The sequence below is a fragment of the Nelumbo lutea genome, chromosome 5, assembly GCF_056320005.1.
Source record: "Nelumbo lutea isolate HS-2025 chromosome 5, American lotus-T2T, whole genome shotgun sequence".
Classification (NCBI taxonomy): domain Eukaryota; kingdom Viridiplantae; phylum Streptophyta; class Magnoliopsida; order Proteales; family Nelumbonaceae; genus Nelumbo; species Nelumbo lutea.
In genome coordinates, this window is record NC_142688.1 from 58,353,824 (window position 1) to 58,378,389 (window position 24,566).

Below are 24,566 nucleotides of genomic sequence, written 5' to 3' on the forward strand. Positions count from 1 at the left end.
CTCAACATCTGTTTATACGCATCTTGGGCAGCTCCAACCATGTCAAACTTGCCCACCTGATGAATCAGTAGAGTATTATAGGTATATAGTGTAAACCCGAATCCCTTAACACTGATCTTATTCAGAAAATTAATCACCCTAGCCATCTCTTCCTCAAAAATAGGTAATCAGCCATTGGTGTGGTCATTAGAATCCATGGCCATTTGGTGGGTGATGTCTTCTCACCATTCAAATAAATAAGAAATGGTATTTTAGGGATTTAAAAAAATCAAAAAAATAAATATTTTTTTCAAAGTCAAATGACAAAATGCTAATAAAACTATAAAAGGGATGTTTGTGCATGGTAAGAGTTTATGGGGTCTTTACATGGTTTTTAAAATTGACCCAGAGGCTGAACCAGTCAGGGGTCTGGTTATCAGGTCAAACGGTCAGCCCATTCTGACAAAAATATTAAAAAATTTAAAAAAATAAAAAATGGTCAAAACCATTCGAACGATTAACCAACCAGGTCAGCGGTTTGATGACAAAAATCAACGGTTTTTAGAAAAAATCCGATTTTAAGGGAAAACGGAAACCAATTCCTGGTTTTTCTAATCCAACGGTCCGGTTTTGAAAACCGGGTCTTTATCGCAAATTAGGGAGTCTTTGTAATTTGCCCAAAAACACTTCGGTTATCATAACCAAAGCAAGAACATAATTTGGTGTTTTGTTTTGTCGTTTTCAAACCAGCTAGTAGTATTTTGGTTTTAGAATTGGCACAAGAGAAAGTTGAGAAACAGTTGCTGTTGGAAACACCCCCAGAGTGAAGAGGTGTTTCGGATAATAACCCAACAATGAATGCACATTTCATGTGCCAAGAAAGAACGGTTGTTGAATAATTTATTGGGGGTGCTTAGGACTTCAGGTAAACTTGTTACCGACTTACAATCCCATTATTGTAAACTCGGGCTCGGATCGAATGGCGAGACATCCGATTTCGATCTGATTATCAAGCAGATCCCATCATCCTAATTGAAATATCTGAGTTCAATTCATTTATCTGTCTGGACCATCCGAGTCTGAAGTAATCGGATTGGATCTCGGGAGGATCAGCGACGAATGCTCTTGGATTTGGGGAGGAGCAAAAATCTCAGAGTAAATTAAGCAGTGCTCTTGGATCTGGCTTTAGAGGCGTGAACAAATTGGATTGAAACTCTAGGTTTTAGTTCTATTTCCTCTCGGATTGTGGTTGCAGTCAAAGAAGGAGAATTGGATATTGGTCTCTTGCTTTTGGTAATTCCTGCCTCACTTAACTCCTACTTTTGTTGTTTATTTAGGGTTTAACGGAAAACTTAGAATGTTTGTCTTGATAATTATTTTGTTTTTTCGATAGTTAAAAGTGTAAAGCGAAGATCATGAACGGTTTTGGATTTAGATTTGGGTTTATGGTTGTATTTGTTTCGGTGGTGGTGGTTTTGGGTGTTTTGCGCTTGAAATCAAGGTGTTAACCATGATGATAACGGTGGTTGTATTCTGTTCTGGTATTAGATTTTGGTTGTCTGTGTTTCTTCTTGTTGTATCTGTTCTGGCTTTCAATTAGTCGAACCTGTTACTGTTGTCTTACAAGATCAAGCCAAGGCGTCAATCTTGATCCACTCAAGAATCAAGATGCTTGATAATACCTACCGACCTTCGAATTGCATTTCTAAACTCTATGTGTTGCCATTCTCGCAGAAAATCGTTGTTTATACTTTTAGAATAAAATACATTTTATTATTGAAGTGTTATTTTATTACATTAAATGAAACAACTTAGTCAGTTAAGTTATTTAAGTAGTTATGGCTAGAAAACATCATCTACGCCTTATCCAGACTATACATCTACATGAACCCTGATTCACCATCATGTTCTGTTTAGTACTATATCCATTGTTAAATTATGAGTGCTTAAATCATTTCTTACTATTTCAACCCTTTTCCTTTTGGTCTGCCCCTAGCCCTTCTAGCCCCTTCAACTTGTAATAGATCGCCTCTTCTTACAAGTTCTGAAGTGGTCTTCTGTGCACGTGGCTGAACTGTCTTAGTATACCTTCTCTCATTTTATTACCTATTGGAGCTATTCCTATTAAAGTGACTTCGTTTCTGATCCTATCCATACACCCATCTTAGCTATACACATTTCTACCACATTCATTTTTAGGATATGTTCTTTGATTGCCTAACACTTAACTCTATACTAGTTATGATCAGAAGATTGGCAAAAAAAATATTATCTTCTTTTTAATATAAAAGATATACAAAGACTCAAATCTTATTTATATTTCATATTTTCCTACTTTTAAATTAAATTAATACTAAAGTTAACTTTGCTCAAAAAACATTAAACTAATATTAAAAGGCTTATGATTATTAGTATTATATGAAATAGCCATCCAAGTGCTTAGCTCAGGCTTGAACTCTTTAATCTCAAATCAAGTTTAGTTTGGTTTCCTAACTCAAATAAAAGTTCCAACACAAAGGCTCCCAAGACTTTGGGTCCCATGCAAACAAGGACTACATTAATTTAGCTCCCAACCCTTAGATTGGAGAGCTTTTTTCTGATCAATATTAGATTAGAGAGCTTTTATTTCAAACACGTAGCCTTGCACAAGGGGTAAATATATTTTAATTCTAAATAAAAATATAGTTAAAGTATTGTGAGTTCCACTCTAAAATCATATTATTTTCCCAATTCAAATTAAAAAGTTCTTATTCAAGTTAGAAAGTTATCTTATGTCCTCCTAGTTCAAGCAGTTGGGCTCCTTCAGTCCTGTTGAAGGTGGCATTTTTAGCTTGGTCAGCTGCATTCTGTAAATGCCTTTCTGCTGATAACCTTATTAGAAGAGGTATGGTTCTGCACAAACTACAGCGTTTATGTGTGCTACTCACATACAATATAGAAGATTCTAACCTTGGCAACATTGGGTAATGGCCTTTAACTTATAAGTTGGGGACATTAGTTCTGTTATACCGTGGGATGAATGGTTATTTACCAGAATTAGTAGTCTTTATTCCATGGGTGGTACTCGAGTGGCCTAAGAAGGAGTAAACTAGTCTCTGGAAAGAGTCCCAGCAATTTTGTGGTCTATTTAGAGTGAAAGAAATGCCCAATTGTTTGGGGAGCAAAGTCAGGAGGAGGTGGTGCTAAGGGGAAAGGTATTCTACCTATCACCAATCTGTCCGATAATAAAAAAAAGAAAAAGGCTTTACAGTTCTTTTTTTATACTGATACTCTTTCAGGGGGTGCTGGGTGATCAAAAACCATTTCAGGGGTGCTTTACAGTTCCTTTTTTATACTGATACTCCTTTTTTGAAGAACATTTCTAGTTAAGATGTACTTTTATTTATTCCCAGTGCCCAGTGCATTGATGTTCATTGGCTGATGTAATTTTTTGGATAGACCATTGTCAAAAACAGTTATAAAAACCTAGCACAATGGTTTTCAATACATTGCATTGATGTGTCACATTCTTTTAGATGTAGTGGGTTGTTCAATTAAAAATCAAACTTTATTTAGTCTCCTAAGTGAAATAAAACCTAGCCTAAATTTATCAATTAGCTAGTGGGTGCCAAAGAAGATTGGTAGGCATTGTTCACCAATAATTAGTACAGGTGGTAATTAACCAGTAAAACAACTAAAGCTGTGAGTATAACATATAAATATCCATTGTTTCTCACAACCTATTAGCTCTCATTCTCACCCTTCTTGTGTCTAACGGTCAAAGTAGTTTATTTGTCATGAAAGCTTTGGTATTTCTGATATCTATGCCTCTAACTCCCTTTTTTATTTATTACAAAAAAAAAAAAAAAAAACTCACTTGCAAGAGAAGTTCTACAATTATAATTCTTGGAGTGATTTCTAATTGTACAATTAAGGAACAAAAAACGCTGTGAAACATTTCCTACAATTCTAAAACCAAAGGTGACATTTGGGCAGGATTTAACAGGTGCCACATGGACTTTCTAATGGTGAGTGCTACATTAATGTTTCTACTTTAAGGTATAAATCTTTTTTTTTTCCCAATAGGTAAATGAATTATATTAAAATCAGAAAATCATAATACAAACAACCCAGGGAGAGGTGTGAGATTCACCTCATCCAATCAACAAAAAAGAAGCAGAACAATAAATTACAATTGAGCCAGAATAAATGACCCCTATTAACCCCCTGCTTGGCTAGAAAATCAGCCATTCCATTGGCCAATCTCCTCTGCCATTGAAACACCACTGAGAGGTTGGTAATAAAATGAGCCATTTAATCTTCTTAAGCTCATCCCTAAATTCCCATGTAACAGCCTCTGGATTTCGTGGACAGCCCACTGCAACCTTGGAATCTCCTTCCACAATTAATCTGTTAAAATTTAACTCCTTTGCTATCTGTAATCCTTGGACAACTACTGACAGCTCCGGCCTTATTGAATTTCCCACACCTGCTGGTCCAAAAAATAGAGCTACAACCTGTCTGTCTTTGTTCCTAATTACCCCTCCAATCCCGGAAGGGCCTGGGTTAAGTTACTTCCATCAAAGTTGAGCTTTAAGAACTCATTCACAGGAGTTCAAGAAACGACATCCCCCTTCTAGAGGAACTAGCAGCCACCTCACCCCAATTACTCCACAGGTTGTCAAAGGAAAATTGAGAGAGCAAGTCCAAGGTTTTCACCCAATGTATCACCTTTGCCAAAATGCATGCTTTTCAAGGCTCCTACACTCCTTTTTTGATGAATAAAGCGTCTACACTCCTTTCCTTCTCTAGAAAAATCCTTGCATTCCATTCTTCCCAAACAGTTCATAGCACTGCTGTCCTTGCGCATTTCCAAAGGATTTCCCCCCGCTTCTTGGGCCACTAAAAAGTGTTCTGCTCAAATAAATCTCTCACCTCTGTCAGTATAGTCCACCTGCTTCCAAAGAGACAAAGGAAATAATCCCAAAGGAAATTTGAGAGAGCAAGGCCAAGGTTTTCACCCAATGTATCACCTTTGCCAAAATGCACGCTTTTCAAGGCTCCTACACTCCTTTTTTTGATGAACAAAGCTTCTACACTCCTTTCCTTCTCTAGAAAAATCCTTGCATTCCATTCTTCCCAAACAGTTCATAGCATTGTTGTCCTTGTGCATTTCCAAAGGGTTTTCCCCCGCTTCTTGGGCCACTAAAAAGTGTTCTGTTCAAATAAATCTCTCACCTCTGTCAGTATAGTCCACCTGCTTCCAAAGAGACAAAAGAAATAATCTCAAATTTCTGCAACAAAGGGACAAGAAACTAAGAGATGGAAACAATCCTCTCCATTAGCCTTGCACAAGATGCACCGATTAGGGGACAAGCAAAGATAAGGTATAAATTTTTTATTGCAAGTCTTTAGCTTGAACCAAGGTTCGAGGGCTCTTTCTCTCAATCACTGTTGCTCTATCATTCTGACAGCTCTTCTTCATTGATAACATATATCTCTGTTATTGATTAAAAAAAAAAGCATATGCAAGGGAAAAATTGTATAGTCCAAGGTGACCCAACAATTCTACTTATGGAAATTGTTCTAGCTTTCTAGTTACTCTCCTTTTTTGTTTTACGTACAACCTTTCATATTGGAAATAAAATCCTTAGTTTTTGAACTAAAGTCTTTGTTTTTTGCATAATTGCAATGAGAAGCTCATCATCTAATTGATTTTTGCAAAACAAGTGAAAATTTCACAATATTTTGCCAAAAATTGGAATACTTATACATAACAAATTGAAGTTTTCATTACTTTACCTGCTTCAAAAAGAAAGAAAGAAAAAAAGAAAAAAAATAAAAGTTTCATTGATCTGGAAATTTTTTAAATATCAAGGTTAATATGGAGAGATTTTTGGATTTTTTAGGAGGCTTTTGTTTTGTCCCTTGGGGAAATGGGGGAATTTTTCTGTTTCTTTGAAATTGCTTACCACTTCAAATAATATTCATCTGACATGGTGAGCACAGCTATATTATCTGTTAAATAAGAACTTGAGGCATGGTGAACATATACACTCAAGAGGCAAGCGTCCTTCCTGAAGGACACTTTTCAATTGCATTGTATAGCTATTCTTCTAGTATAGTACATATACGTTTATTACAGTATTGTTAGGTTCATTCATCATCCTTCGTTTGATCTGATATACCAAGTTATATTTGTTGTAGTTACAGTTCATGTAAGGCTGGTAACAGCTGTAGTGACCAATTTGAATGACTTATTGCTTTGTCATTGGTAAATAAGTTATCAAAGAGGTTGAGAGAATCTTAATGGATGAAGCTAAAGTTAGGTTGATAACTAAACCCTCAAATACTTTATTTTTAATTATTTTATCCACTGAAAGAGAAAAAAAGTCATCCAGTTCAGCCAATTACACCATTACTAAAAGGCTTCTTAGAATTTTATAATGTTCGTGTCACTGAACAGAACAGAATGGTGAAATAGGATTCGTGCAGTGGACCCCATATTTTAATGATGTTTATATGTTTCTGTTATTCATGTAAGACCAAATTCAGATGTTTTACTAAGATTTTTTTGTCAGGTTCCATAGATGGATAATAACTAGCAGAAGCAGATCAAGTGTGTGAAATACAATCAATGGCGAGTGAAAGGCCTGGACCCCCCACTTACCTAGGAAAACCTACCATCTCACCATTTCCAGCTGCCCCACAGACAACAATGCCCTTTCTGTCCTCTGGGCCTGTGGTTGGATCAGAGGGCACAGGTTATAGAGCTAACACACCTTCTGGATCTAATGGTCCCCCTATGTCTTCTCCACCATCAACTTATGCCTCACCAAATGTAGGAGTTCATCAACGTTTTCCCAGCCAACAATATCCTGCACCAGTTCAACAGATATCCAATTTACGTGGTCCACCTGCTGGGCAGCCTGTTTTACCCCCACCAGTGCTTCCTTCAGCACAGCAAGTTCTACCTCCACCTGGTTCCTTTCGTCCACAGCCTCAGATTCCATCAATGCCTATGGGATCTCCACCTCAAAGTGCCAATCTTCAGCCACCAAGAGGGATTGTTCCCAGTTCACCTTTAGAATCATCATTTTCTGCTCCCAGGTCAGCATTGCAGTCATCTTTGCATGGATATCCAAGTAATCAAGCTAACCTGGTTTCACAAGTTCCACCTGTGCAGTCTCCCTCCTTTCTTGCTCCCCAAGGAGGTTATGTACCACCCCCACCCCTAGCAGCTCCTGTGGGTCTGAGTTCAAGGGAACAAATGCAGCATCCTGGTGTGGGACCTCCTGTTGGTGCCATGCAAAATTTGGTAGAGGAGTTTCAGTCTCTATCAGTTGGGTCAGTTCCAGGGTCAATTGATCCTGGACTTGATCCCAAAGCATTGCCAAGGCCTTTTGAAGGTGATCTTATGCCAAATTCCATTGCCAAAATGTATCCCTTGAATTGCCATTCCAGATATTTACGGCTTACAACAAATGCAATACCAAACTCCCAGTCATTGCTTTCAAGATGGCATTTTCCACTTGGAGCAGTCATCCATCCTCTTGCTGAAGCACCTGATGGGGTCGGTATTTCTACTGCTCAGTATAGCTAGTTCTATCTGTTTAAATGTCCTATATATTGCAGTGCTTTCAAAATTGATATATTCACTGGCCAACTGTTTTTTTTTATCTTTGTCCAGGAGGAAGTGCCTATTGTTAATTTTGGACCAACTGGCATTATTCGGTGTAGAAGATGTCGCACTTATGTTAATCCTTATATTACATTTACTGATGGAGGAAGAAAGTGGCGCTGCAACATCTGTTCTCTGCTTAATGATGGTAAATTTCAAACTAATTCTCTCTCTCTCTCTCTCTCTCTCTCTCTCTCTCTCTCGTTAATGCAAGAAAGAGTTCAACTATTCACCGATATTTGGAATTTTGGACAAGCTAGTGGCTAGAAGCATAATACACCCAGACTGAATAAGGTATATGTTGTGGTAGTTTATGACTCGATCATCTGGTTGTCAAGCTAAAAAATAAAGAAAAAAAATCTGGTGTTCAAGCTAGAATAAAACTACCACTATGTAGAAGTCTGAGTATCATTTTAAATGGTTTATGATTCAAAGTTTTTCTTCATTTTCAGGTAGCATATCATGTCCATCTATAATCTTGTTATCATACATTACACTTCATGTATTCCAAAATAAGTTAGTGATTCCTACATATAGAAAATAGTCACATGAGTTCATTGATGTCAAATTTTAATCTCTCTCTCTCTATCTATCACTGGAATGTATTAATGCCGTTCCCATCTAAAAAGGCCCTAGGCTGGAGGTGTAAATTGGGTCATGCTGGGCCAGCACGGCACGGCTCACATGCGTCCCATGCAAAGTGCGGGCTGTGCCGTGCTGGCCCATGGGCTGAGTTGGGCCATTCTTCTCTCCACTGGGACATTTTGGGGGGTTGGCCCGACACAACCCAAGCTTGTGTGGGCCCGTTCTGTGCCACGGGCTGGGCTGGTTTGTGAGTCTAGCATTGGGCCAGGCTGGACCATAGACTGGGCCAAGCCATGTTTTTAAAATTTTTGGAAAAATAATGAAAATCTTAACATAAATTAAAAAATATATATAAAAATTTAAAAAATATCTTAAAATTTTAATTTATATGAACTTTGATGTATACAATTGCTTATATATGCTATAAAATGAAATAATATAATACAATTGAAAATAAACGCCACGGACTGTAGGAGTCATGGGCTGCTTGGTCGTGCCGTGCTGTGCTGGCCCATGGACCTGAAATCCTAGGCTTGGCACGACCCATATGATTGTGCTGTGCCTGGCACGGCACACAATCCGTTGTGCTGGGCCATGCCTTGCTGGCTCAAAATCGTGCTAGGCCACGGGCGGCACGGTCTGATTTACACCTCTACCATAGACCACAAGCCTTCTCTTCCAGACAAGTGGCATCATATTCTTTTATGAAAGAGTATTAAAAGGGTGGTTATTTCCACTCTCAAATAGAAGCATTTTTTTTTGATAAGTAAAAGAAAAAAAATATTAAAATTGAAAAAAGGAGGAAAGTACAATACAGCCCAACTAAAGACGGGAGTGAGAAATTCCCTCCTACTATAAGGACTAGAACAAAAACACCCAAGGACAGAAAGCAAAAACCCACTAAACAACCTTAACTCTCCACCTCCCACTTTCCACAACCAAGCAAAGAAAAACTAAGCCTAGCCTGACCTTCCTCTACCTACTCTCCCTCTTCCTTTGATAGCCTTTGCTCTCCTCAAATCTAAACTAACCGAAGTGTCCACATTAAAAATCCACTAACCATCTCAGCTTCCTACTTCCTGGTAAACCTCCAAACTTGAAGATTTCATCAGCCTCCTTGAGAGATGTGTTGCTCTCAACCGAAGTGTTCACATAGAAGCATTCTTTTTCAGATATGTGTCTACCCACTCTCAAAAAAAAAGCATGAGCTTCAATTGGTAGTTACCTCCACTAAAAGGGGACAAATAAGAAACTAGTTCAAATGATGTAGGATCCATAAAGTGGGTTATTGTTTACAAATAAAACCTGTTTTGTTTTTTTTTTTTAAATTAAATAAACAAATCTATATGACAAAAAATATCAAATAAAAAAACAAATTGATAATATAAATAATGAGTGCCAAACAAAAATTATCAAAATACAGGCCCCATACTTAGTACGGGGTGGCCATGTTCTTATTTTCTAATGCAATCTAGGTAGATATGATTGAACCTAGTAGATCAGATGTCAGTGTGTCAAATATCTTATTTTGCAGACACAAAAGCTAATATATCTTGATTACCATTTTCAGTTCCTGGTGAATATTTTGCACACTTGGATGCGACTGGTAGAAGAATTGACAATGATCAAAGGCCTGAACTTACAAAGGGTAGTGTAGAGTTTGTTGCTCCAACAGAATATATGGTGCGGCCTCCAATGCCGCCACTATATTTTTTTCTCATTGATGTATCAGTATCTGCTGTTAGAAGTGGTATGCTTGAGGTAACAACTTGAACACAGGAGTAATATTTAGATTTGCTTGAAAACTCATTTTTCTTGCTATTTGCAGACTATACACTTGTGTTATTTGGAGTGAGCTAATGCATGCTATATTATCTTTGACCATTGCTGTTTTGTTTATGAATGTTTTATCCGTTAAGAAATAATGTTTAGGGCAAATCTCTTGGGTGGGCAGATTGGTAAATGTCTTAGCTGATCATCTAGCTAAACGAGGGGCCTCAAGGGAACAATTTATATTGGGCTTCTTTGTAATTTCTTTTGTCTTTGCTTTGATGTAATTTTCATTTCTTAGGAGAGGTCTCACTTCATGCTTCTCCAAGGGCTGCTTGTAATAATTTCACTGATTGATAATAAAATTCTTTTCATCTATCAAAAAACAAACCTCTTAAAGTACCCTTAAGTTTTAGGAAATTGACTAACTCTACCCCTACTGTTCAGAAATTGTCTTGAAGTACCCCTATGTTTTCTGACAATTGACTAAATCCTCCCTTGTCATTAGTGTTTGTTAACGGAAAGATGGGAAAGACTATTTTATCCACCATTCTTTAAAATTTCCAAATGAAACATTTGAATAAAACCTTGATGGTCTTCTCCATCTTCTCAAAGGAGAAAATACCGAAAACCAGAAAAACCTCCGCACTTTTGGCAAGCCATCCACCCTTCTGTCAACACACAACAATCGGGTATGACCCCTCTCTGATCCCATTTTCCCTATAACAAACTTTATTGAGATGGAGAAGAGCAATCAACCTGTAACCTATTTTTTACCACTAATGTCAACTCTCTCAAACTTCTAAACATCAAAAACTTGTAAAGTGGAGTCCTAGAGAGCATCACAGGAGGACTGCCCAATCTATCTTTGACCTCCATTATACAAGAGAAGGGTAAGTGCCATAGAGGTAGATGGAGATTCCGTAACACAAATATTTGTTCTATATGTCACGTGGTGTCACATGTGAATGGATTGTGATGGAACCGCTAACGAACGCTAATGGTAGGGGAGGATTTAGTCAATTGTCAGAGAACTTGGGGGTACTTTTAAGACAATTTCTAAATAGTAGGGGTAGAGTTAGTCAACTTCATAAAACTTAGGGGTACTTAAGAGACTTTCCCTAATGTTTATCATGTTTTGCATGCACTTTATTTGTTTTGGAAGTCTAGACTGTTATGTATTTTTCTTTCTTAGTCATGAATGGGACTATTGTGCTTGGAGTTTAGTTGGTTAGAAAAGTGGTGTAAGTGTCTACTCATTTTTCTTTAAAATTTAGAGGGTATTATAGTCAGTTTTTTCTTGTTATTAAGTGTGGGCATTATTTGTAATCTCACATCATTTAAGAGTTCAACATAAATAGATATCTGGTGAATTGGCTCAAGCAAAGTATTGGCTATGTCCTCAGGGCCTTTACTCCTTTAGGGGAAGGTGATTCTTTAAAAGCTGAACTATTAGCTCTGCTACAAGGGTTAAAAATTGCCAAGCAAGCAGATCTTAAGAACTTGGAGATAGAAGGGGACTCAAAAAATGGTTGATTCTAGCTAAGCAGGGAATTCAAAGGCAACAACTTTTTTGGGCTTTATTGTAGCTATTTCTGGTGCAATGTCTTCTTCTAGCTGCTGTAATTCTGTATTTATTTTTCTTGATTGAATAAAATTCTCATTTTGCTGATCAAAAAGAAAAAAAAAAAGATATCTGGCCAATTGGGATCATAGAACTTTCTCTCCATTTGATAGCCCCTTTTCTTCTTTAAATGTTACTACCTTCTGTTTTCTCTCCCCACCAAAATCAGATCAAATTGATGGTTTCAAAGTGAGAAAAGGTATCTGATTATAGTGTCTGGTTTCTGTATCTATTTTCATGCTTTCTCCTTCTTTTTTCTTGAAGAGATGCTAAAGAAGTAGAGAGGCTGTCATTGAAATCATTATGGTGAGAGTGGTTCAGTGGGTATGATGATATTTGCTGATTTCTCAATAGGTGATGTCATGAACAAATGGAAGGAAGTGGCTAGTTCTGATTGTCATAGGGGAGATAAAGTCAACCCTGACAAAAGAAGGATCAGGGGTTAGAGCAGGGTCATGGGATAAGAAGGAAGAGGGAGATCAAGTTGCTGAGAGTAGCCTTACTTTGTGTCAACAAGGTGACAAGGAGGGGAGAAAATGGAGAGTAAGACCAATGATTTAAAAGGCGTGCCTAGGTGCACAGGCAAGGCGCATTTTAGGGTATGTGCCTCACCTAGGTCCTAGGCGCAACCCTTTCAAAAGGTGCATGCCTGGTGCACCTGATGCACCTTGTGCATCAGCCCAGGCATGCACCTTTTGAAAATTGGTGCTTTTTTTTGCTTTTTTTGAAACTAGCGGTTGGGCTAGGGGCTCCACCCCTGGACCCTATGCCACGCCCCTCGAGCCAAGCTCAAACAAGTCTGTGTTAGGGTCTTAAATTCTTAGTTCTCACACAAAAATAATGATTTTAAAAAGCAATTAAACTTATAAAATCATTATTTTTGTGTGGGAACTAAGAATTTAAGACCTTAACATGGACTTGTTTGGGCTTGCCTCGAGGGGCATGGAACAAAGCGGCTCATAGAATCAATAATATAATATGTTTTACATCACATTAGCTACTTAAAGTAATGCAATTGAAGAAAATGTTTTATATGTTTGATTTTATTTTTAAATTCTCATTTAAATACGCTTTACATGTTATGTTTATGTATTTTAATTTTAGATAATATATTTTTTAAAATTTAAGTTTATATTTTATATTAATATTATGCTTAATATTTTTTGATTTTTTACATTTATTGAATTTTTTGGCCTTTTTTTATTTTTCTAACATTTTTTTTTTATTTTCACGCTTTGCTTCAGAAAGGCATGCGCCTCGCCTTGCTTCTTGGGCACAAATTGGACCCTGCTCTTTGCGCTTTTAAAACACTGATTAAGACCTTGGTGGATAGGGAGGTTAGAATTGGCAAGAGTTTAGGAAGATGATGCAATGGAAAGGAGAAAAAGTTTGGGATGAGGAAGATGATGGGCAGGATGAGTCGTTTGATCCTGATGACTAGCCAATGTATGAAGGGGGGGGTCCCAGTCTTTTTGTTAGTTTTGCGTCTTTGAAAGCCATTCTGTAGGGGGGGGGTCTCAGTCTTTCTTTGGTTAGTCTTGTTTATTGTAAGTCTTGCTGTTGTTGGTAGTGGGTTCGGGTGTTATCTTAACACCCTTGTCAGTGCTATAATCTGCTTCTTGTTTTATCAATAATTTTTTTTCTTTTATTCTTCAAAATGACTTGTTGTTAATGCAAATCAAACTCATCCCAAGGTTGATGAGGTGGCATCACCCATGCCCTTGGATGTAGGTTGGTTGAGGTCTATTCATACATCAAGTCCAACTCAAAGTCCACAAGGGGCCCATGTTGCAAGGGCTTTGAAGATAACCCATTGTACCGAAAACAACCCGCTTGAACCGCAGGATGGGCCAGAGTCAAGTCAGGCCGTTACTTTGTTTAAAGAGGTAAATAACCCCTATTTAGAAGCTAAGGTGGATGATGTCAAGGTTACCTCTCAAGAGAAGCAAATGTCAGGGTTTTGTAGGGGAAGGCTAGGGAGCTTCAGGTGAAGGTGGCAAAATGATAATATCCAGTAAGGAAAAGGTAGGTGCTCACAGGAAGGGAGAAGCAATTCAAGGATGAGAGCTGATTAGTCTAAGTGAGTTCAACAATGAGGTTGGCGAGGAAGATAATTTATAGTTGTTAGTGGTGTTCCCGACAGAGGGGAGCGTAAAGTGGAATGGTTGTACCTAGTTGGCGCATACTAATTGTAGAAGGAACAAAGGATGGGCATCTTGAAGTATCAAGTTGGGTTCTGTCAAAGCTATTGCAAATAAGTGATTTTTGGAGGTACTGATGAAGGGCCTGGAAGGAGTAACCAAGGACTACCTGGTAGCAATGAAAGGGAGAAAAGAGCGAAGAATGGAAGCAAAGCTTTTTAGACTGGCACGGGATTTGAACGAGAAGGTGGGTAGTGTAAGGGAACGAAGGTGAATAAAGGAAGGCAAAGTTGCAGGATTTTGGCTTGGTGGTTGTGCATATTAATTTTTCTTTTTGTATTTTGTGTACATATGTGGAGTCACTTGGGATAGTGCCATGGAATATAAGGGGTTTAAACTCAGGGAGGAGGGTGGTTGCCAATGCTTATATGAAGAAGCGGAATCTTGGTATTCTTTGTCTGTAGTAAATGAAGATGGAGAGTTTGAATCAAGCGGTGATCAAAAGTGTTTGGGAGGAATGCAGCTGTGATTGGGTTGCCCTACCTAGTCACAGAACCTCTGGGGGTATCCTGGTGTTGTAGGATACTGACACTGTCGGTAAGAGACAGGGTGTTAGGTCAGTTTTCTGTTTCTCTATTAATGCAACCTTGGGAGAGTGATTCAGAGTGGGTCCTGTCAGTGGTTTATGGCCCAAATGAAGAAGGGTTGAGAGACTCTTTTCGGGGGGAATTGGATGATATCAGAATGAAGTGGAACTAACTGTGGGTAATTGGGGGCACTTCAATACAATCAGATTCTCCTATGAGAAGGGGCATAGAGAAAACAAAAGGGGAAAGAGGGGGTTTTGTGGAATTTATGAGGAGGTGGGAGCTAGTTGATCTACCATTGCTAGGTGGAAAATACACCTGGACAAATAATCAGGAAGAAGCAACCTTGGTCAAATTGGATAGATTTGTGGTTTCCATAGGATGGGAGGAAAATTTGCCAAACCTGTCGTTGGGAGCTCAACCAATACCCTTGTCTGACCATTCCCCACTTATGCTAGATTGTAGAGGTATAAGAGGAGGTCAGTCTGCTTTTAGATTTGAGCATTATTGGTTCGAAGAGCCGGATTTTATGGATTTAGTGGCTGAATGGTGGGTCGGTTTGTCCTTCGAAGGCACTGCAAGTCATATCTTGAGCATAAAACTAAAGGGTCTAAAGTTAAAAAATTAAAGAATGGAGTAGAGGGCTTCTTAAGGAGGGTAGAATAAGAAGAAAAGTTTCTTGGAAGTGATTGCTGAAATTGGCAGGCTGAGGAAAATGTCAATATTGGTAGGGAGGAATGAAGTAGAGATTTGGCTAAAAGGGAATTTGAATAACTTGTCAAAAGGAAATTAAGTGGAGGCAGAGGTCTAGGTGTTTTTGGTTGAAGGACGGAAATAACAATATAAAATTTTTCCACAAAATGGCAATCACAAGAAGAAGGAAAAACATAATAAAAAAGGTGATCTAGGGGGTGGAAATAGAGGAGGGAAGGCAGATCAGAAAACACATTGCACAGTCCTATGAAAATCTGTACAAGAAAGAATGGAGGTGCTGACCTGTCTTAGATGGTTTCCAGTTTTAATCCTAATCAGTTGAGCAGCTAGCAATTAGGAGAAACCCTTTTCAGAGAAAAAGTGTGGGAGTTGGTAAAAGGTTTAGAAGGAGACAAGGTACCGGGGCAAGATGGGTTCACTCTTCTTTTCTATAAGAAATGTTGGGGAATTGTGAAACTAGATGTAATGGATGTGTTAAAGGAATTCCATGAAAGGGGTGCTCTTGAAGGAAGCTTATATTACACATTCGTTACTTCAACTCCAAAGAAGAAAGGGGCAGTGAAGTTGAGAGACTCTAGACAAATCAGCCTTGTAAGAAGTGTATACAAGATTTTAGCTAAATTATTGGCTAATAGAATGGCAAAAGTGATATCAAACTTGACCCCTGAAACCCAAGGTGCGTTTATTGGGGGAAGACTGATCATGGATACAATCCTCATTGCTAATGAAATGATAGATTCGCAGAGGAGAAGTGGTTGTGTGGGATTGTTATGTAAAGTCAATATGGAGAAAGCCTATGACCATGTAAATTGGATTTTTCTAGACTACATATTGAAGAGAATGAATTTTTGTGAGAAGTGGAGAAACTGGATAAAAGTATATCTATATTCTTCCTTGTTTTCAGTACTTGTAAACAGATCTTTTGGGCTGTTCAAGAGTTCTAGGTGCCTAAGATGTGGGGATCCTCTTTCCCCTCTTTTGTTCATCTGTGTGACAAAAGCCCTTTTCAGGATGGTAGAGAGAGCTAGGGTGAGAAGACTGGTGGAAGGCTTCCAAGTAGGTAATGGGGAAGTAGAGATAACTCTCATGCAATTTGTAGATGACCTTTTTTTTTCTACAATGCCTCATGGAAAAAAATCTGGAATGCGAAGCAATGATTTTAAAGGCGTGTCTAGGCACACAGGCAAGGCGCACTTTAGGGTATGCACCTCACCTAGGTCTTGGGCACAACTCTTTCATAAGGCCCATGCTTGGTGCCTTGCACCTCAGCCCAGGCATGCACCTTTTTAAAATTCTACACTTTTTTGCTTTTTAAAAATTCTACCCTATTTGCTAATGTTGTTTATTCATTCATTCTAATAAAATATCTTCTTAAAAGGCAATTAAAGTTATATAGTCATTTTTTTGTGAGAATTAAGAATTTAAGACCCTAACATGGACTTGTTTGGGCTTGCCTCGAGGGGCATGGTACAAAAGTGGCTTGTAGAATTAGGAATGCAATACATTACATTAGCTACTTGAAATAATGCAACTGAGGAAAAAAGAGATTGTGGTTTTTACATGCTTGAAAATACTTATATGTTTGATTTTAGTTTTTATATTTTCATTTGAATATGCTTTACATGTTACATTTATGTATTTAAATTTTAGATGATAGGTTTTTAGAACATTTATTTTAAAATTGAAGTTTATATTTTTTTAATAATATTATGTTCAATATATTTTGATTTTTTTAGCTTTTTTTTTTTGTATTTTTGCGCCTTGCTTTGCGCATGCCTCGCCTTGCGCCTTGCATTTTGGGCACAAATTGACCCTTGCGCTTTTTTTGCACCTAGCACTTTTAAAACACTGATGTGAAGGCAATTTTAAGATGGTTTGATGCGGTATCTGGCTTACTCATCAATATTCAAATGAGTGAAATAATGGCTGTTGGGAAGTGTCAAATCTGGAAAGATGGGTAGATGCAGACTGGGTAAGCTCCATCAAAATACCTCAGTATGCCTTTGAGTGAAAATTGTAGATCCAGATCCATTTGGGAGCCCATAATTGAGAAAGTTGATAGAAAGATGGCTTCTTGGAAGACCAAATATTTGTCAAAAGGGGGTAAAGTCACCTTAATCAAGTGTTTTATCCCCCTTCCCTGTATACTACCTGTCTTTGTTCCCAATTCCAGCTAGATGGGCTGAAGTGTTAGAAAAAAAGATGATAGACTTCGTATGGAGGGGATGGAAGGAGGAAACAAAATGTCATCTGTTGAACTGGAAGAAAATCTGTAGTTCCAGACTCTCTAGTCTGGTGAACTGGAACTTCTAGCTGCTATCCAGGAAGTACAACTATCAGTGCAGATAGGTGTGGAATAGTTGCTAATAGAAGAGGACTCCAAGGTGGTAGTGGATTGGCTACAAAACCCGGACTCTTTAGTTTGGTGCTTTAAGAATGAAATTAAAAAAAATTGAATTGGATGACAAGGAGTTTGACAATGGGAATACAATGGGTGGGGAGATCGACAAACATTATGGCTGATGATCTTGCAAAGCAAGGGGTAAACAGGGAAAGATTGTATTGGGCTCAACTGTAGACTAAATCTGTTTTCTATCTTTTGCTTTATTCGTGCTGTTAGTAGAGGATGCAGCTTGGGCCTCTCCATGGTGAGCTTGTAACTGCATTATTCTTCTATTAATGAAATCTTATTTTATTTATCAAAAAAGAAAATCTGCAGTCCCAGGGCCAAGGGGGGTCTAGGGATAAGATCAGTGAAAGATGTCAACACAGCCTTGATAGGGAAATGGCTATGGAGATACAATAAACATGCGGATAGTCTGTGGAGAAGATTAGTTGTGTCCAAGTATGGCTCCAATAGCAGGAAGTGGGAGACAGAAGAGGTATGATCCTCCTATGGGTGTTCAGTTTGGAAGGCAATTCAGAAAATCCATCCACAGTTTTTGAAGGCCATAAAATATAAAGTAGGAAATGGTCATAGGGTATTTTTGGAAGGACTACTGGTGTGGAGATGCCCCCTAGTGATCTTATTCCCTGATCTGTTCGAGATTGCTGTAAACTAGGATGCAACAGTGGCTGATTACTTGGAGAGGCAAAATGGACATTGTATTTGGAACCCTCATTTCAGGAGGGAATTTCAATGATTGGGAGGTGAATTCTTTGATCAATTTTCCACAGATTCTGTATGACTCCAAGATATCTGGAATAGGGGAGGACAAAAGGAAATGGCTTTTTGAGAAGTCGGGTTCCTTCTCAATGAAATCCTTTTTTAACTGCTTGTCAAAGAAGGATGCCTTGCACTTTCCAGGTGACAGGATTTGGATCAGGTCTGTACCATCAATGCTGGATTTTTTTGTTTGGTAACAAGATCCCAACTAGCATAAAGGTAGCGGATTTGGCTTGCACATTATGTAATGAAAGTGTGGAGACTTCTAGCCATATGTTATTACATAGGGACTTTACTTGTTGGGTTTGGGTAAATTTGTTGGACTTATTTGGAGTCAAAATGTGCTTCCTGGCACCAGGGTTGGGAGGTTAAGGGAGGGGGATGGGCTACCCCCCCTGTTATGTTGCCCATGAATAAGATGACATGGCACAATTCTAGAAGATTCTCTTTATAAATATAACATATGAATAAGATGAACCTAAGGAACTTGGGGGGATCCAAGACCTAAGACCTGACTCATTCTCTTTCTCTCTCTCTGAAAGGCTTTCCCTACCTATTTCTCCACTACCAAAGGAACTTCGGTGGCCTAATCCTTGTCCACAGGGTATGTAGTGCAGCCCCTCTGGGGTCCAGCCACTTCCCTTTTCTCTAACCCAATTCTCCTTAGACATTCAGAGCCAATCATTGCTACCAAATGCATGGTCTTCCAAGAAGCTTGTATTTGATGAAGGGGAATTAGTTGATGATCTGGGCCACTACCATAGATAGGTTAGGAAATTAAATTATTTGATTATCACTCACCTTGATATGCCATTTGTTGTTAATGTTATTAGTGAGTTTTTGGATTCTCCTAGGTTTCTTACCTATATGCTTTGTTTAATATCTCTCTATGCCTTGGGAATATATGCAAGGTTCATGGCATAGTTGTCAAGGTGACTAGGCGATTTTTAGAAGTCGCCTCACCCAATGCCAAGGAGTTTTTGTGTTAGGCGCTCACCCACATATATATATATATATATTTTTTGAATGTGCATATGTATTATATCATTTTATTGGTTTGTTTTATTTTATTAGAATACACCCTGTTGTATGTTACCATTTTTTATTAAAGTATTTCTCTTTTACATTAAAACTACGGAAGTTTCTTTGGGTTTGAGACTTTGAGTTTTGAACTGAGAGCTGAGAAGAGAAAGCGAGGACTGAGAAGTTTCCATTGTTCAGTCCAAGTAGTCCAAGAAGTTTCCAGAGTTTCTTCTTCTTCTTCTTCTTCTTCTTCTTCTTCTTCTTCTTCTTCTTCTTCTTCCTAAAATCACATTGGTACTCCTTCTTTCTTACTTTTAACAATCCTCCTCCATTTTTTTAGCCTGAAACAGGGTCTCCACCCCCTTAAACATAGTCCGTATCGTCCTCTTGGACAACTTATGTTGGGAACGAAACAGGGGCTTTGCCCCCTTATTTTTCTCTATTTTTTTAGCTGCACTCCCCCATTTTTGTTGGCTTGGATGCTAGCTATGGCATTTTATGTTTTATTCGAATGATTTTATTGCTAATAGCTAGCATACATGTATGTTGGTTAGTATAAAAAACCAATAAAGCAGCTTAAGAGGGGTAGAAATATTTATTTTGTACTTAATTCCATCGCCTAGGTGCCCGCCTAGTCTCCTAGGCGACTGAGAGCCTTGTGGTCGCCTAGGCTCACCTAGGCACCTTGACAACTATGGTTCATGGTCATTTGACTGACTATATTTGGTTACATCAATGCAAATTGGGCTGGCTTACCTTTGGGCCCTTGATCTACTCTAGCTTATTGTACATTCTTTGGTGGCAATTTGCTTTCCTGGAAGAATAAGAAGCAAAGTATAGTTGCAAAGTTCAAATCAAAATTGATTTCTGGACATTGAGTCATGTTACAGTTTATTGTACATTCTTTGGTGGCAATTTGCTTTCCTGGAAGGATAAGAAGCAAAGTATAGTTGCAAAGTTCAAATCAAAATTGATTTCTGAACATTGAGTCATGTTATAGGTAACCTTATATTTCTGAGGGATTTACTTCAAAAGATGGGATTTCTAGTATCTCTTTTTATGCCTATGCATGCCTCCCATAGCCTACTTAGGCTATGTCTGTTTTCCTGATATGAATGGACATTTTACCTTGTAGAGATGGGGAAATTTGGATCTATTTAGATAATTTTGCTAAGATATTGGGAAATTAAAAAAATTAAAGATTTCTATCAGAAATACGAAATTACTTAATAAACTTTCAAGAGTATAATTACACATATAAAGCTCAAAAGTCATAGCAAAGAACTGTATAATCAAATAGGAAAAATTAAGATACTTTACTAGGTATATTTCTCTTTCTCTTCTAGTCTTTTAGCCATCTTCTTTTCATTAAATATGCCATTTACTTGCCATTTTGACTTTTGTCTCTTTTTTGTTACTATATGTTTTAATTAGATTGAGAATTCTCTTTTTTGATTGTATGCATTTTCCTTTTTCTTTTGAACCATAGACTTATATTGATTTAGTAATCATATCAAAATTTTAATCCAATTATCCAATCATCAATTCTGCATTGGTTCATTTATCAAAAAAAAAATAATCATTCTGCATTGGTTCTTGTATGAAAAGACTTAAAAAATTATAATGATTTTAATGAAATTTTGGCCCTCGGAGAGAGAGGCTTATGACACAAAGTGGTGGAAAGTATTCATGACTGTTCAGAGAATGGATGGGATGCTGGTGGCGTGCTAATTTGGTAAAGGCCATTCATAGTATTCTTCCTTGGTTTCTCAAGTATGTCAGGTATGGTGTTTGTTTTGGGAACTTTGTTCAGTTCTGGGAGGATATTTGGGTCGGAGATACTCCATAAAGGATCTTTTTCCTTATTCTTTATCTTTTTGTATAAAAAAGAGGTTGCCTCAAAATTTCTCCCCTTTGGAAACTCCTTTGGCTCTGAATTGGGACTTTGACTTCCGTAAGGGGAGTTAAGGGATGGGGAAATTAAATGCCTACCTAATTTGCTTTGTCTCCTCAATAAGGTTTGCTAGGATCCTTCTAAGCCAGGCAAAAGGGTTTGGGTTCCTAGGTCCAAAGGGACTTTATCTTGTGCTTCGTTTTTAAAGTCCCTTTTCCAGTGTTCCTGTCGACAGGTTTTCCCTTCTAAGGAAGTTTGGTGCTAACTGGCTCCCCCTAAGATTATGGATTTTTTGTTGGGAAGTGTTCCATGGGAAAGTAAACAATTCAACTAACCTACAAAAGAAAAGACCTTTCCTTTGTATTTAACCTAACTGGTGTATACTTTGCAGATCTCATGGTGAGGATTGTTACCACTTAATAATTTCTTGTTCTTTTACTGCAAAGTTATGGGAGGCTCTTTTCAATGTTTGGGTGCAGGTGGAATTCGCCAGCAGAAGTAATCATGACCGTTAACCCTTATACCTTCACTTGGCCTAAAATAGAGGAAGAATTATGTGGAGATGTGCCAGAGCAGCTTTGATTTGGACAATATGAGAAGAGAAGAATGCTAGATTCTTCCAAGAGGAAAGGAGCAGCTAATATTTGAAGGAATGTGTGTTGAATAGGGCAATACATTGGTTAAAGACTTTGGAACTTTTCCACCAATTCTCCTTTAATGATTTAGGGAGGAATTGGTTAACAGTAGCCAAAGTGCTCTGCCATTAAGAATAGGGTAGCTACAAGGTGGGCCCCCCCTTTTAAAGGTTCATTGAAGCTGAATTTTAATGGGATCAGTCAAGGCAACCCAGGGCTCTATCAAATGGGAAGGTCTTCGAGAATGAGTTTGGAGAGGTTGTATTTCTTTACTTGGGCCCATTGGGATTTGTGCATGTTAGGGCAAAACTACTAGTTTCCTTACAAGGAATGCAATTTGCAAATCAATTGGGTGTGGTTCAACTATTAATTGAAGGGGATCCCAAGGTGGTGGTGGGGTGGTTGAAGAACTCTGAGGAATGCTGTGTGATGCTATAAGAATGAAATTAAGAAATTTAAATGGCTAATGAGGAATATGTCTATAACAATACAGTGGGTGAGGAGATCAGCAAATGCTTTGGATGATGGCTCAGCCAAGCAAGGGGCAAATAGAGAAGCTATGTTTTGAGCTTAGCTGTAATGTGTTTTTAGCCTCTATGTATCCAGTTTTTACTTTCTTTATAATCTGTTGGGAGAGGCTGCATCTTGCACCTCTTATAGGGCTGTTGTATCAGTTTCAAGTTCTGAATTTATAATTTTTTTACTAAAAATATATACAGTTTATGAATGAAATCTGAAATATTGCTGATATATTGGCAAAATATTGGAGATATTTGGAAAAAAAGATTCCCAAAAGATTTTGTATCACCAGCTCTTAAAATTGGGAATATTTTTGACTTCGAACATTCATTTTTCAGGTTGTGGCAAAGACCATCAAGTCTTCTTTGGATGAACTGCCTGGATTCCCCAGAACACAGATTGGATTCTTGACTTTCGACAGCACATTACATTTCTATAATATGAAGGCAAGTGATTTTGTTTTAATTTTTTTCTGGAACTGATTACTTTGGAGCATTGTTTAGTTAGTCTTGCAAGTATTGATTATTGAAATATGTAGGGCCTGTTAATCCATTTTCATGGTTAATTTGGGTGCACAAATGTTTATGTATCAGCTTCTTGATGATGCATGCTCAGGTGTATGATTGAGCAGATCACACTACAGAAAAATTTTGGTGGGGTGTGACTTGAAGGTGTTGTTAGGTTAGTTCAAACACATTGGGAGTTCGGAAATAAGATACACTATGAGGGAAGTTAGAAATTGGTTGCTATATTAAGAATGACCTTTATTTGATGATTTTGATCGCTTAGATCTGTCAAAAGCATGACATGTATTGGCAACCAAGGTAGGAGATGAATATGGAAAAACAATTTTTGGGGTGGTCCCTTGAGGAACTAATTGTGTCAAAAAAGTGATATATAGTTTGCAGCATAGGTCCTAGGGATGAACTCATCAAAAGGATTGCTTGGAACAATTTTTTGTACATCATTCCTTTTAACATAATAAGTAATTAAATTCTTGTTTGTTACTGATAAAAAAATGCTAAGTTGAAGCCCACATTAATGTGTGTTTTTGCCTAGTCCAGTCATCTTTGTCGCAGCCTCAGATGATGGTGGTGTCAGATTTGGATGATATATTTGTACCATTGCCAGATGATCTTCTTGTCAACTTATCTGAATCAAGAAATGTGGTGGATGCCTTTCTAGATAGCTTGCCATCCATGTTTCAGGAAAATTTAAATGTGGAATCTGCTTTTGGTCCAGCTCTTAAAGCAGCCTTCATGGTTATGGTACAGTACCTTATGAACACATGTTTTATTCCAAATGTTTTATCTTCTATCTATGACTAGTATCTATCTTGACCTTTGGAGGACATTATGATCATTGAATGACCTAACATCAATTTGCACTGCACTTTCACAACAGAGTCAACTTGGGGGGAAATTGTTGATCTTTCAGAGTACACTACCATCTCTTGGTATTGGCCGCTTAAAGTTACGTGGAGATGATCCTCGTGCATATGGAACAGATAAAGAACATGCATTAAGAATTCCAGAAGATCCTCTCTATAAGCAAATGGCCGCTGATTTTTCAAAGTATCAGATTGGAGTAAATGTCTATGCTTTCAGTGATAAGTACACTGATATAGCTTCCCTAGGTGCATATTATATTGATATTGAGTAATTTAAAATGCATGTTTGTTTATGTTTTCAAGATATATATTTTTTGGTTACAGGAACTCTAGCAAAATATACTGGTGGCCAGGTGTGCTATTATCCAGGTTTCCAATCGAGCATTCATGGTGAGAAGTTAAAATATGAGCTGGCAAGAGACCTTACAAGGGAGACTGCCTGGGAAGCTGTAATGCGCATAAGATGTGGAAAAGGTATTCCATTGCTACTCTGCCTCTTGCGAGCTTGTAGTCTAGCTTTATTTAGCAGAGTAATCTGTTGGTTAGCATTTCTATAATGAAAGATACATCTTTCTTGCTTATCAGGGGTGCGATTTACCACTTATCATGGACACTTCATGCTAAGGTCCACAGATTTATTGGCACTTCCGGCTGTAGACTGTGATAAAGCCTTTGCAATGCAGTTGTCTCTGGAAGATACATTACTGACAACTCAGACCGTGTATTTCCAAGTTGCTCTTCTGTATCCTTCAATTCTTTAATTAACTAGCTTCCACCATAGACAGTGTATACATGTATTAGATATAAAATCCAGTTTGTTTATGATTACCCATAATGTGTTGTTTTCTCATACAGCTAAGTACTATCTTGAAAAAAAAA

At 37.9% G+C, this 24,566-nt stretch overlaps 1 protein-coding gene across 1 annotated transcript in view; it reads left to right on the top strand.

Annotated features, from left to right (window-relative positions):
* The first annotated feature begins 722 nt into the window (after positions 1 to 722).
* LOC148852608 (protein transport protein SEC24 A-like) overlaps positions 723 to 24,566 on the top strand; it is a 48,669-nt gene continuing 24,825 nt past the window's right edge. The window contains exons 1-9 of the mRNA XM_088945641.1: positions 723 to 1,272; positions 6,540 to 7,531; positions 7,649 to 7,787; positions 9,795 to 9,985; positions 22,636 to 22,743; positions 23,362 to 23,565; positions 23,702 to 23,933; positions 24,012 to 24,161; positions 24,273 to 24,429. Of these exons, the coding sequence (XP_088801767.1) occupies positions 6,596 to 7,531; positions 7,649 to 7,787; positions 9,795 to 9,985; positions 22,636 to 22,743; positions 23,362 to 23,565; positions 23,702 to 23,933; positions 24,012 to 24,161; positions 24,273 to 24,429 (2,117 nt within the window). The 5' untranslated portion in view covers positions 723 to 1,272; positions 6,540 to 6,595. The remainder of the gene's footprint in view (positions 1,273 to 6,539; positions 7,532 to 7,648; positions 7,788 to 9,794; positions 9,986 to 22,635; positions 22,744 to 23,361; positions 23,566 to 23,701; positions 23,934 to 24,011; positions 24,162 to 24,272; positions 24,430 to 24,566) is intronic.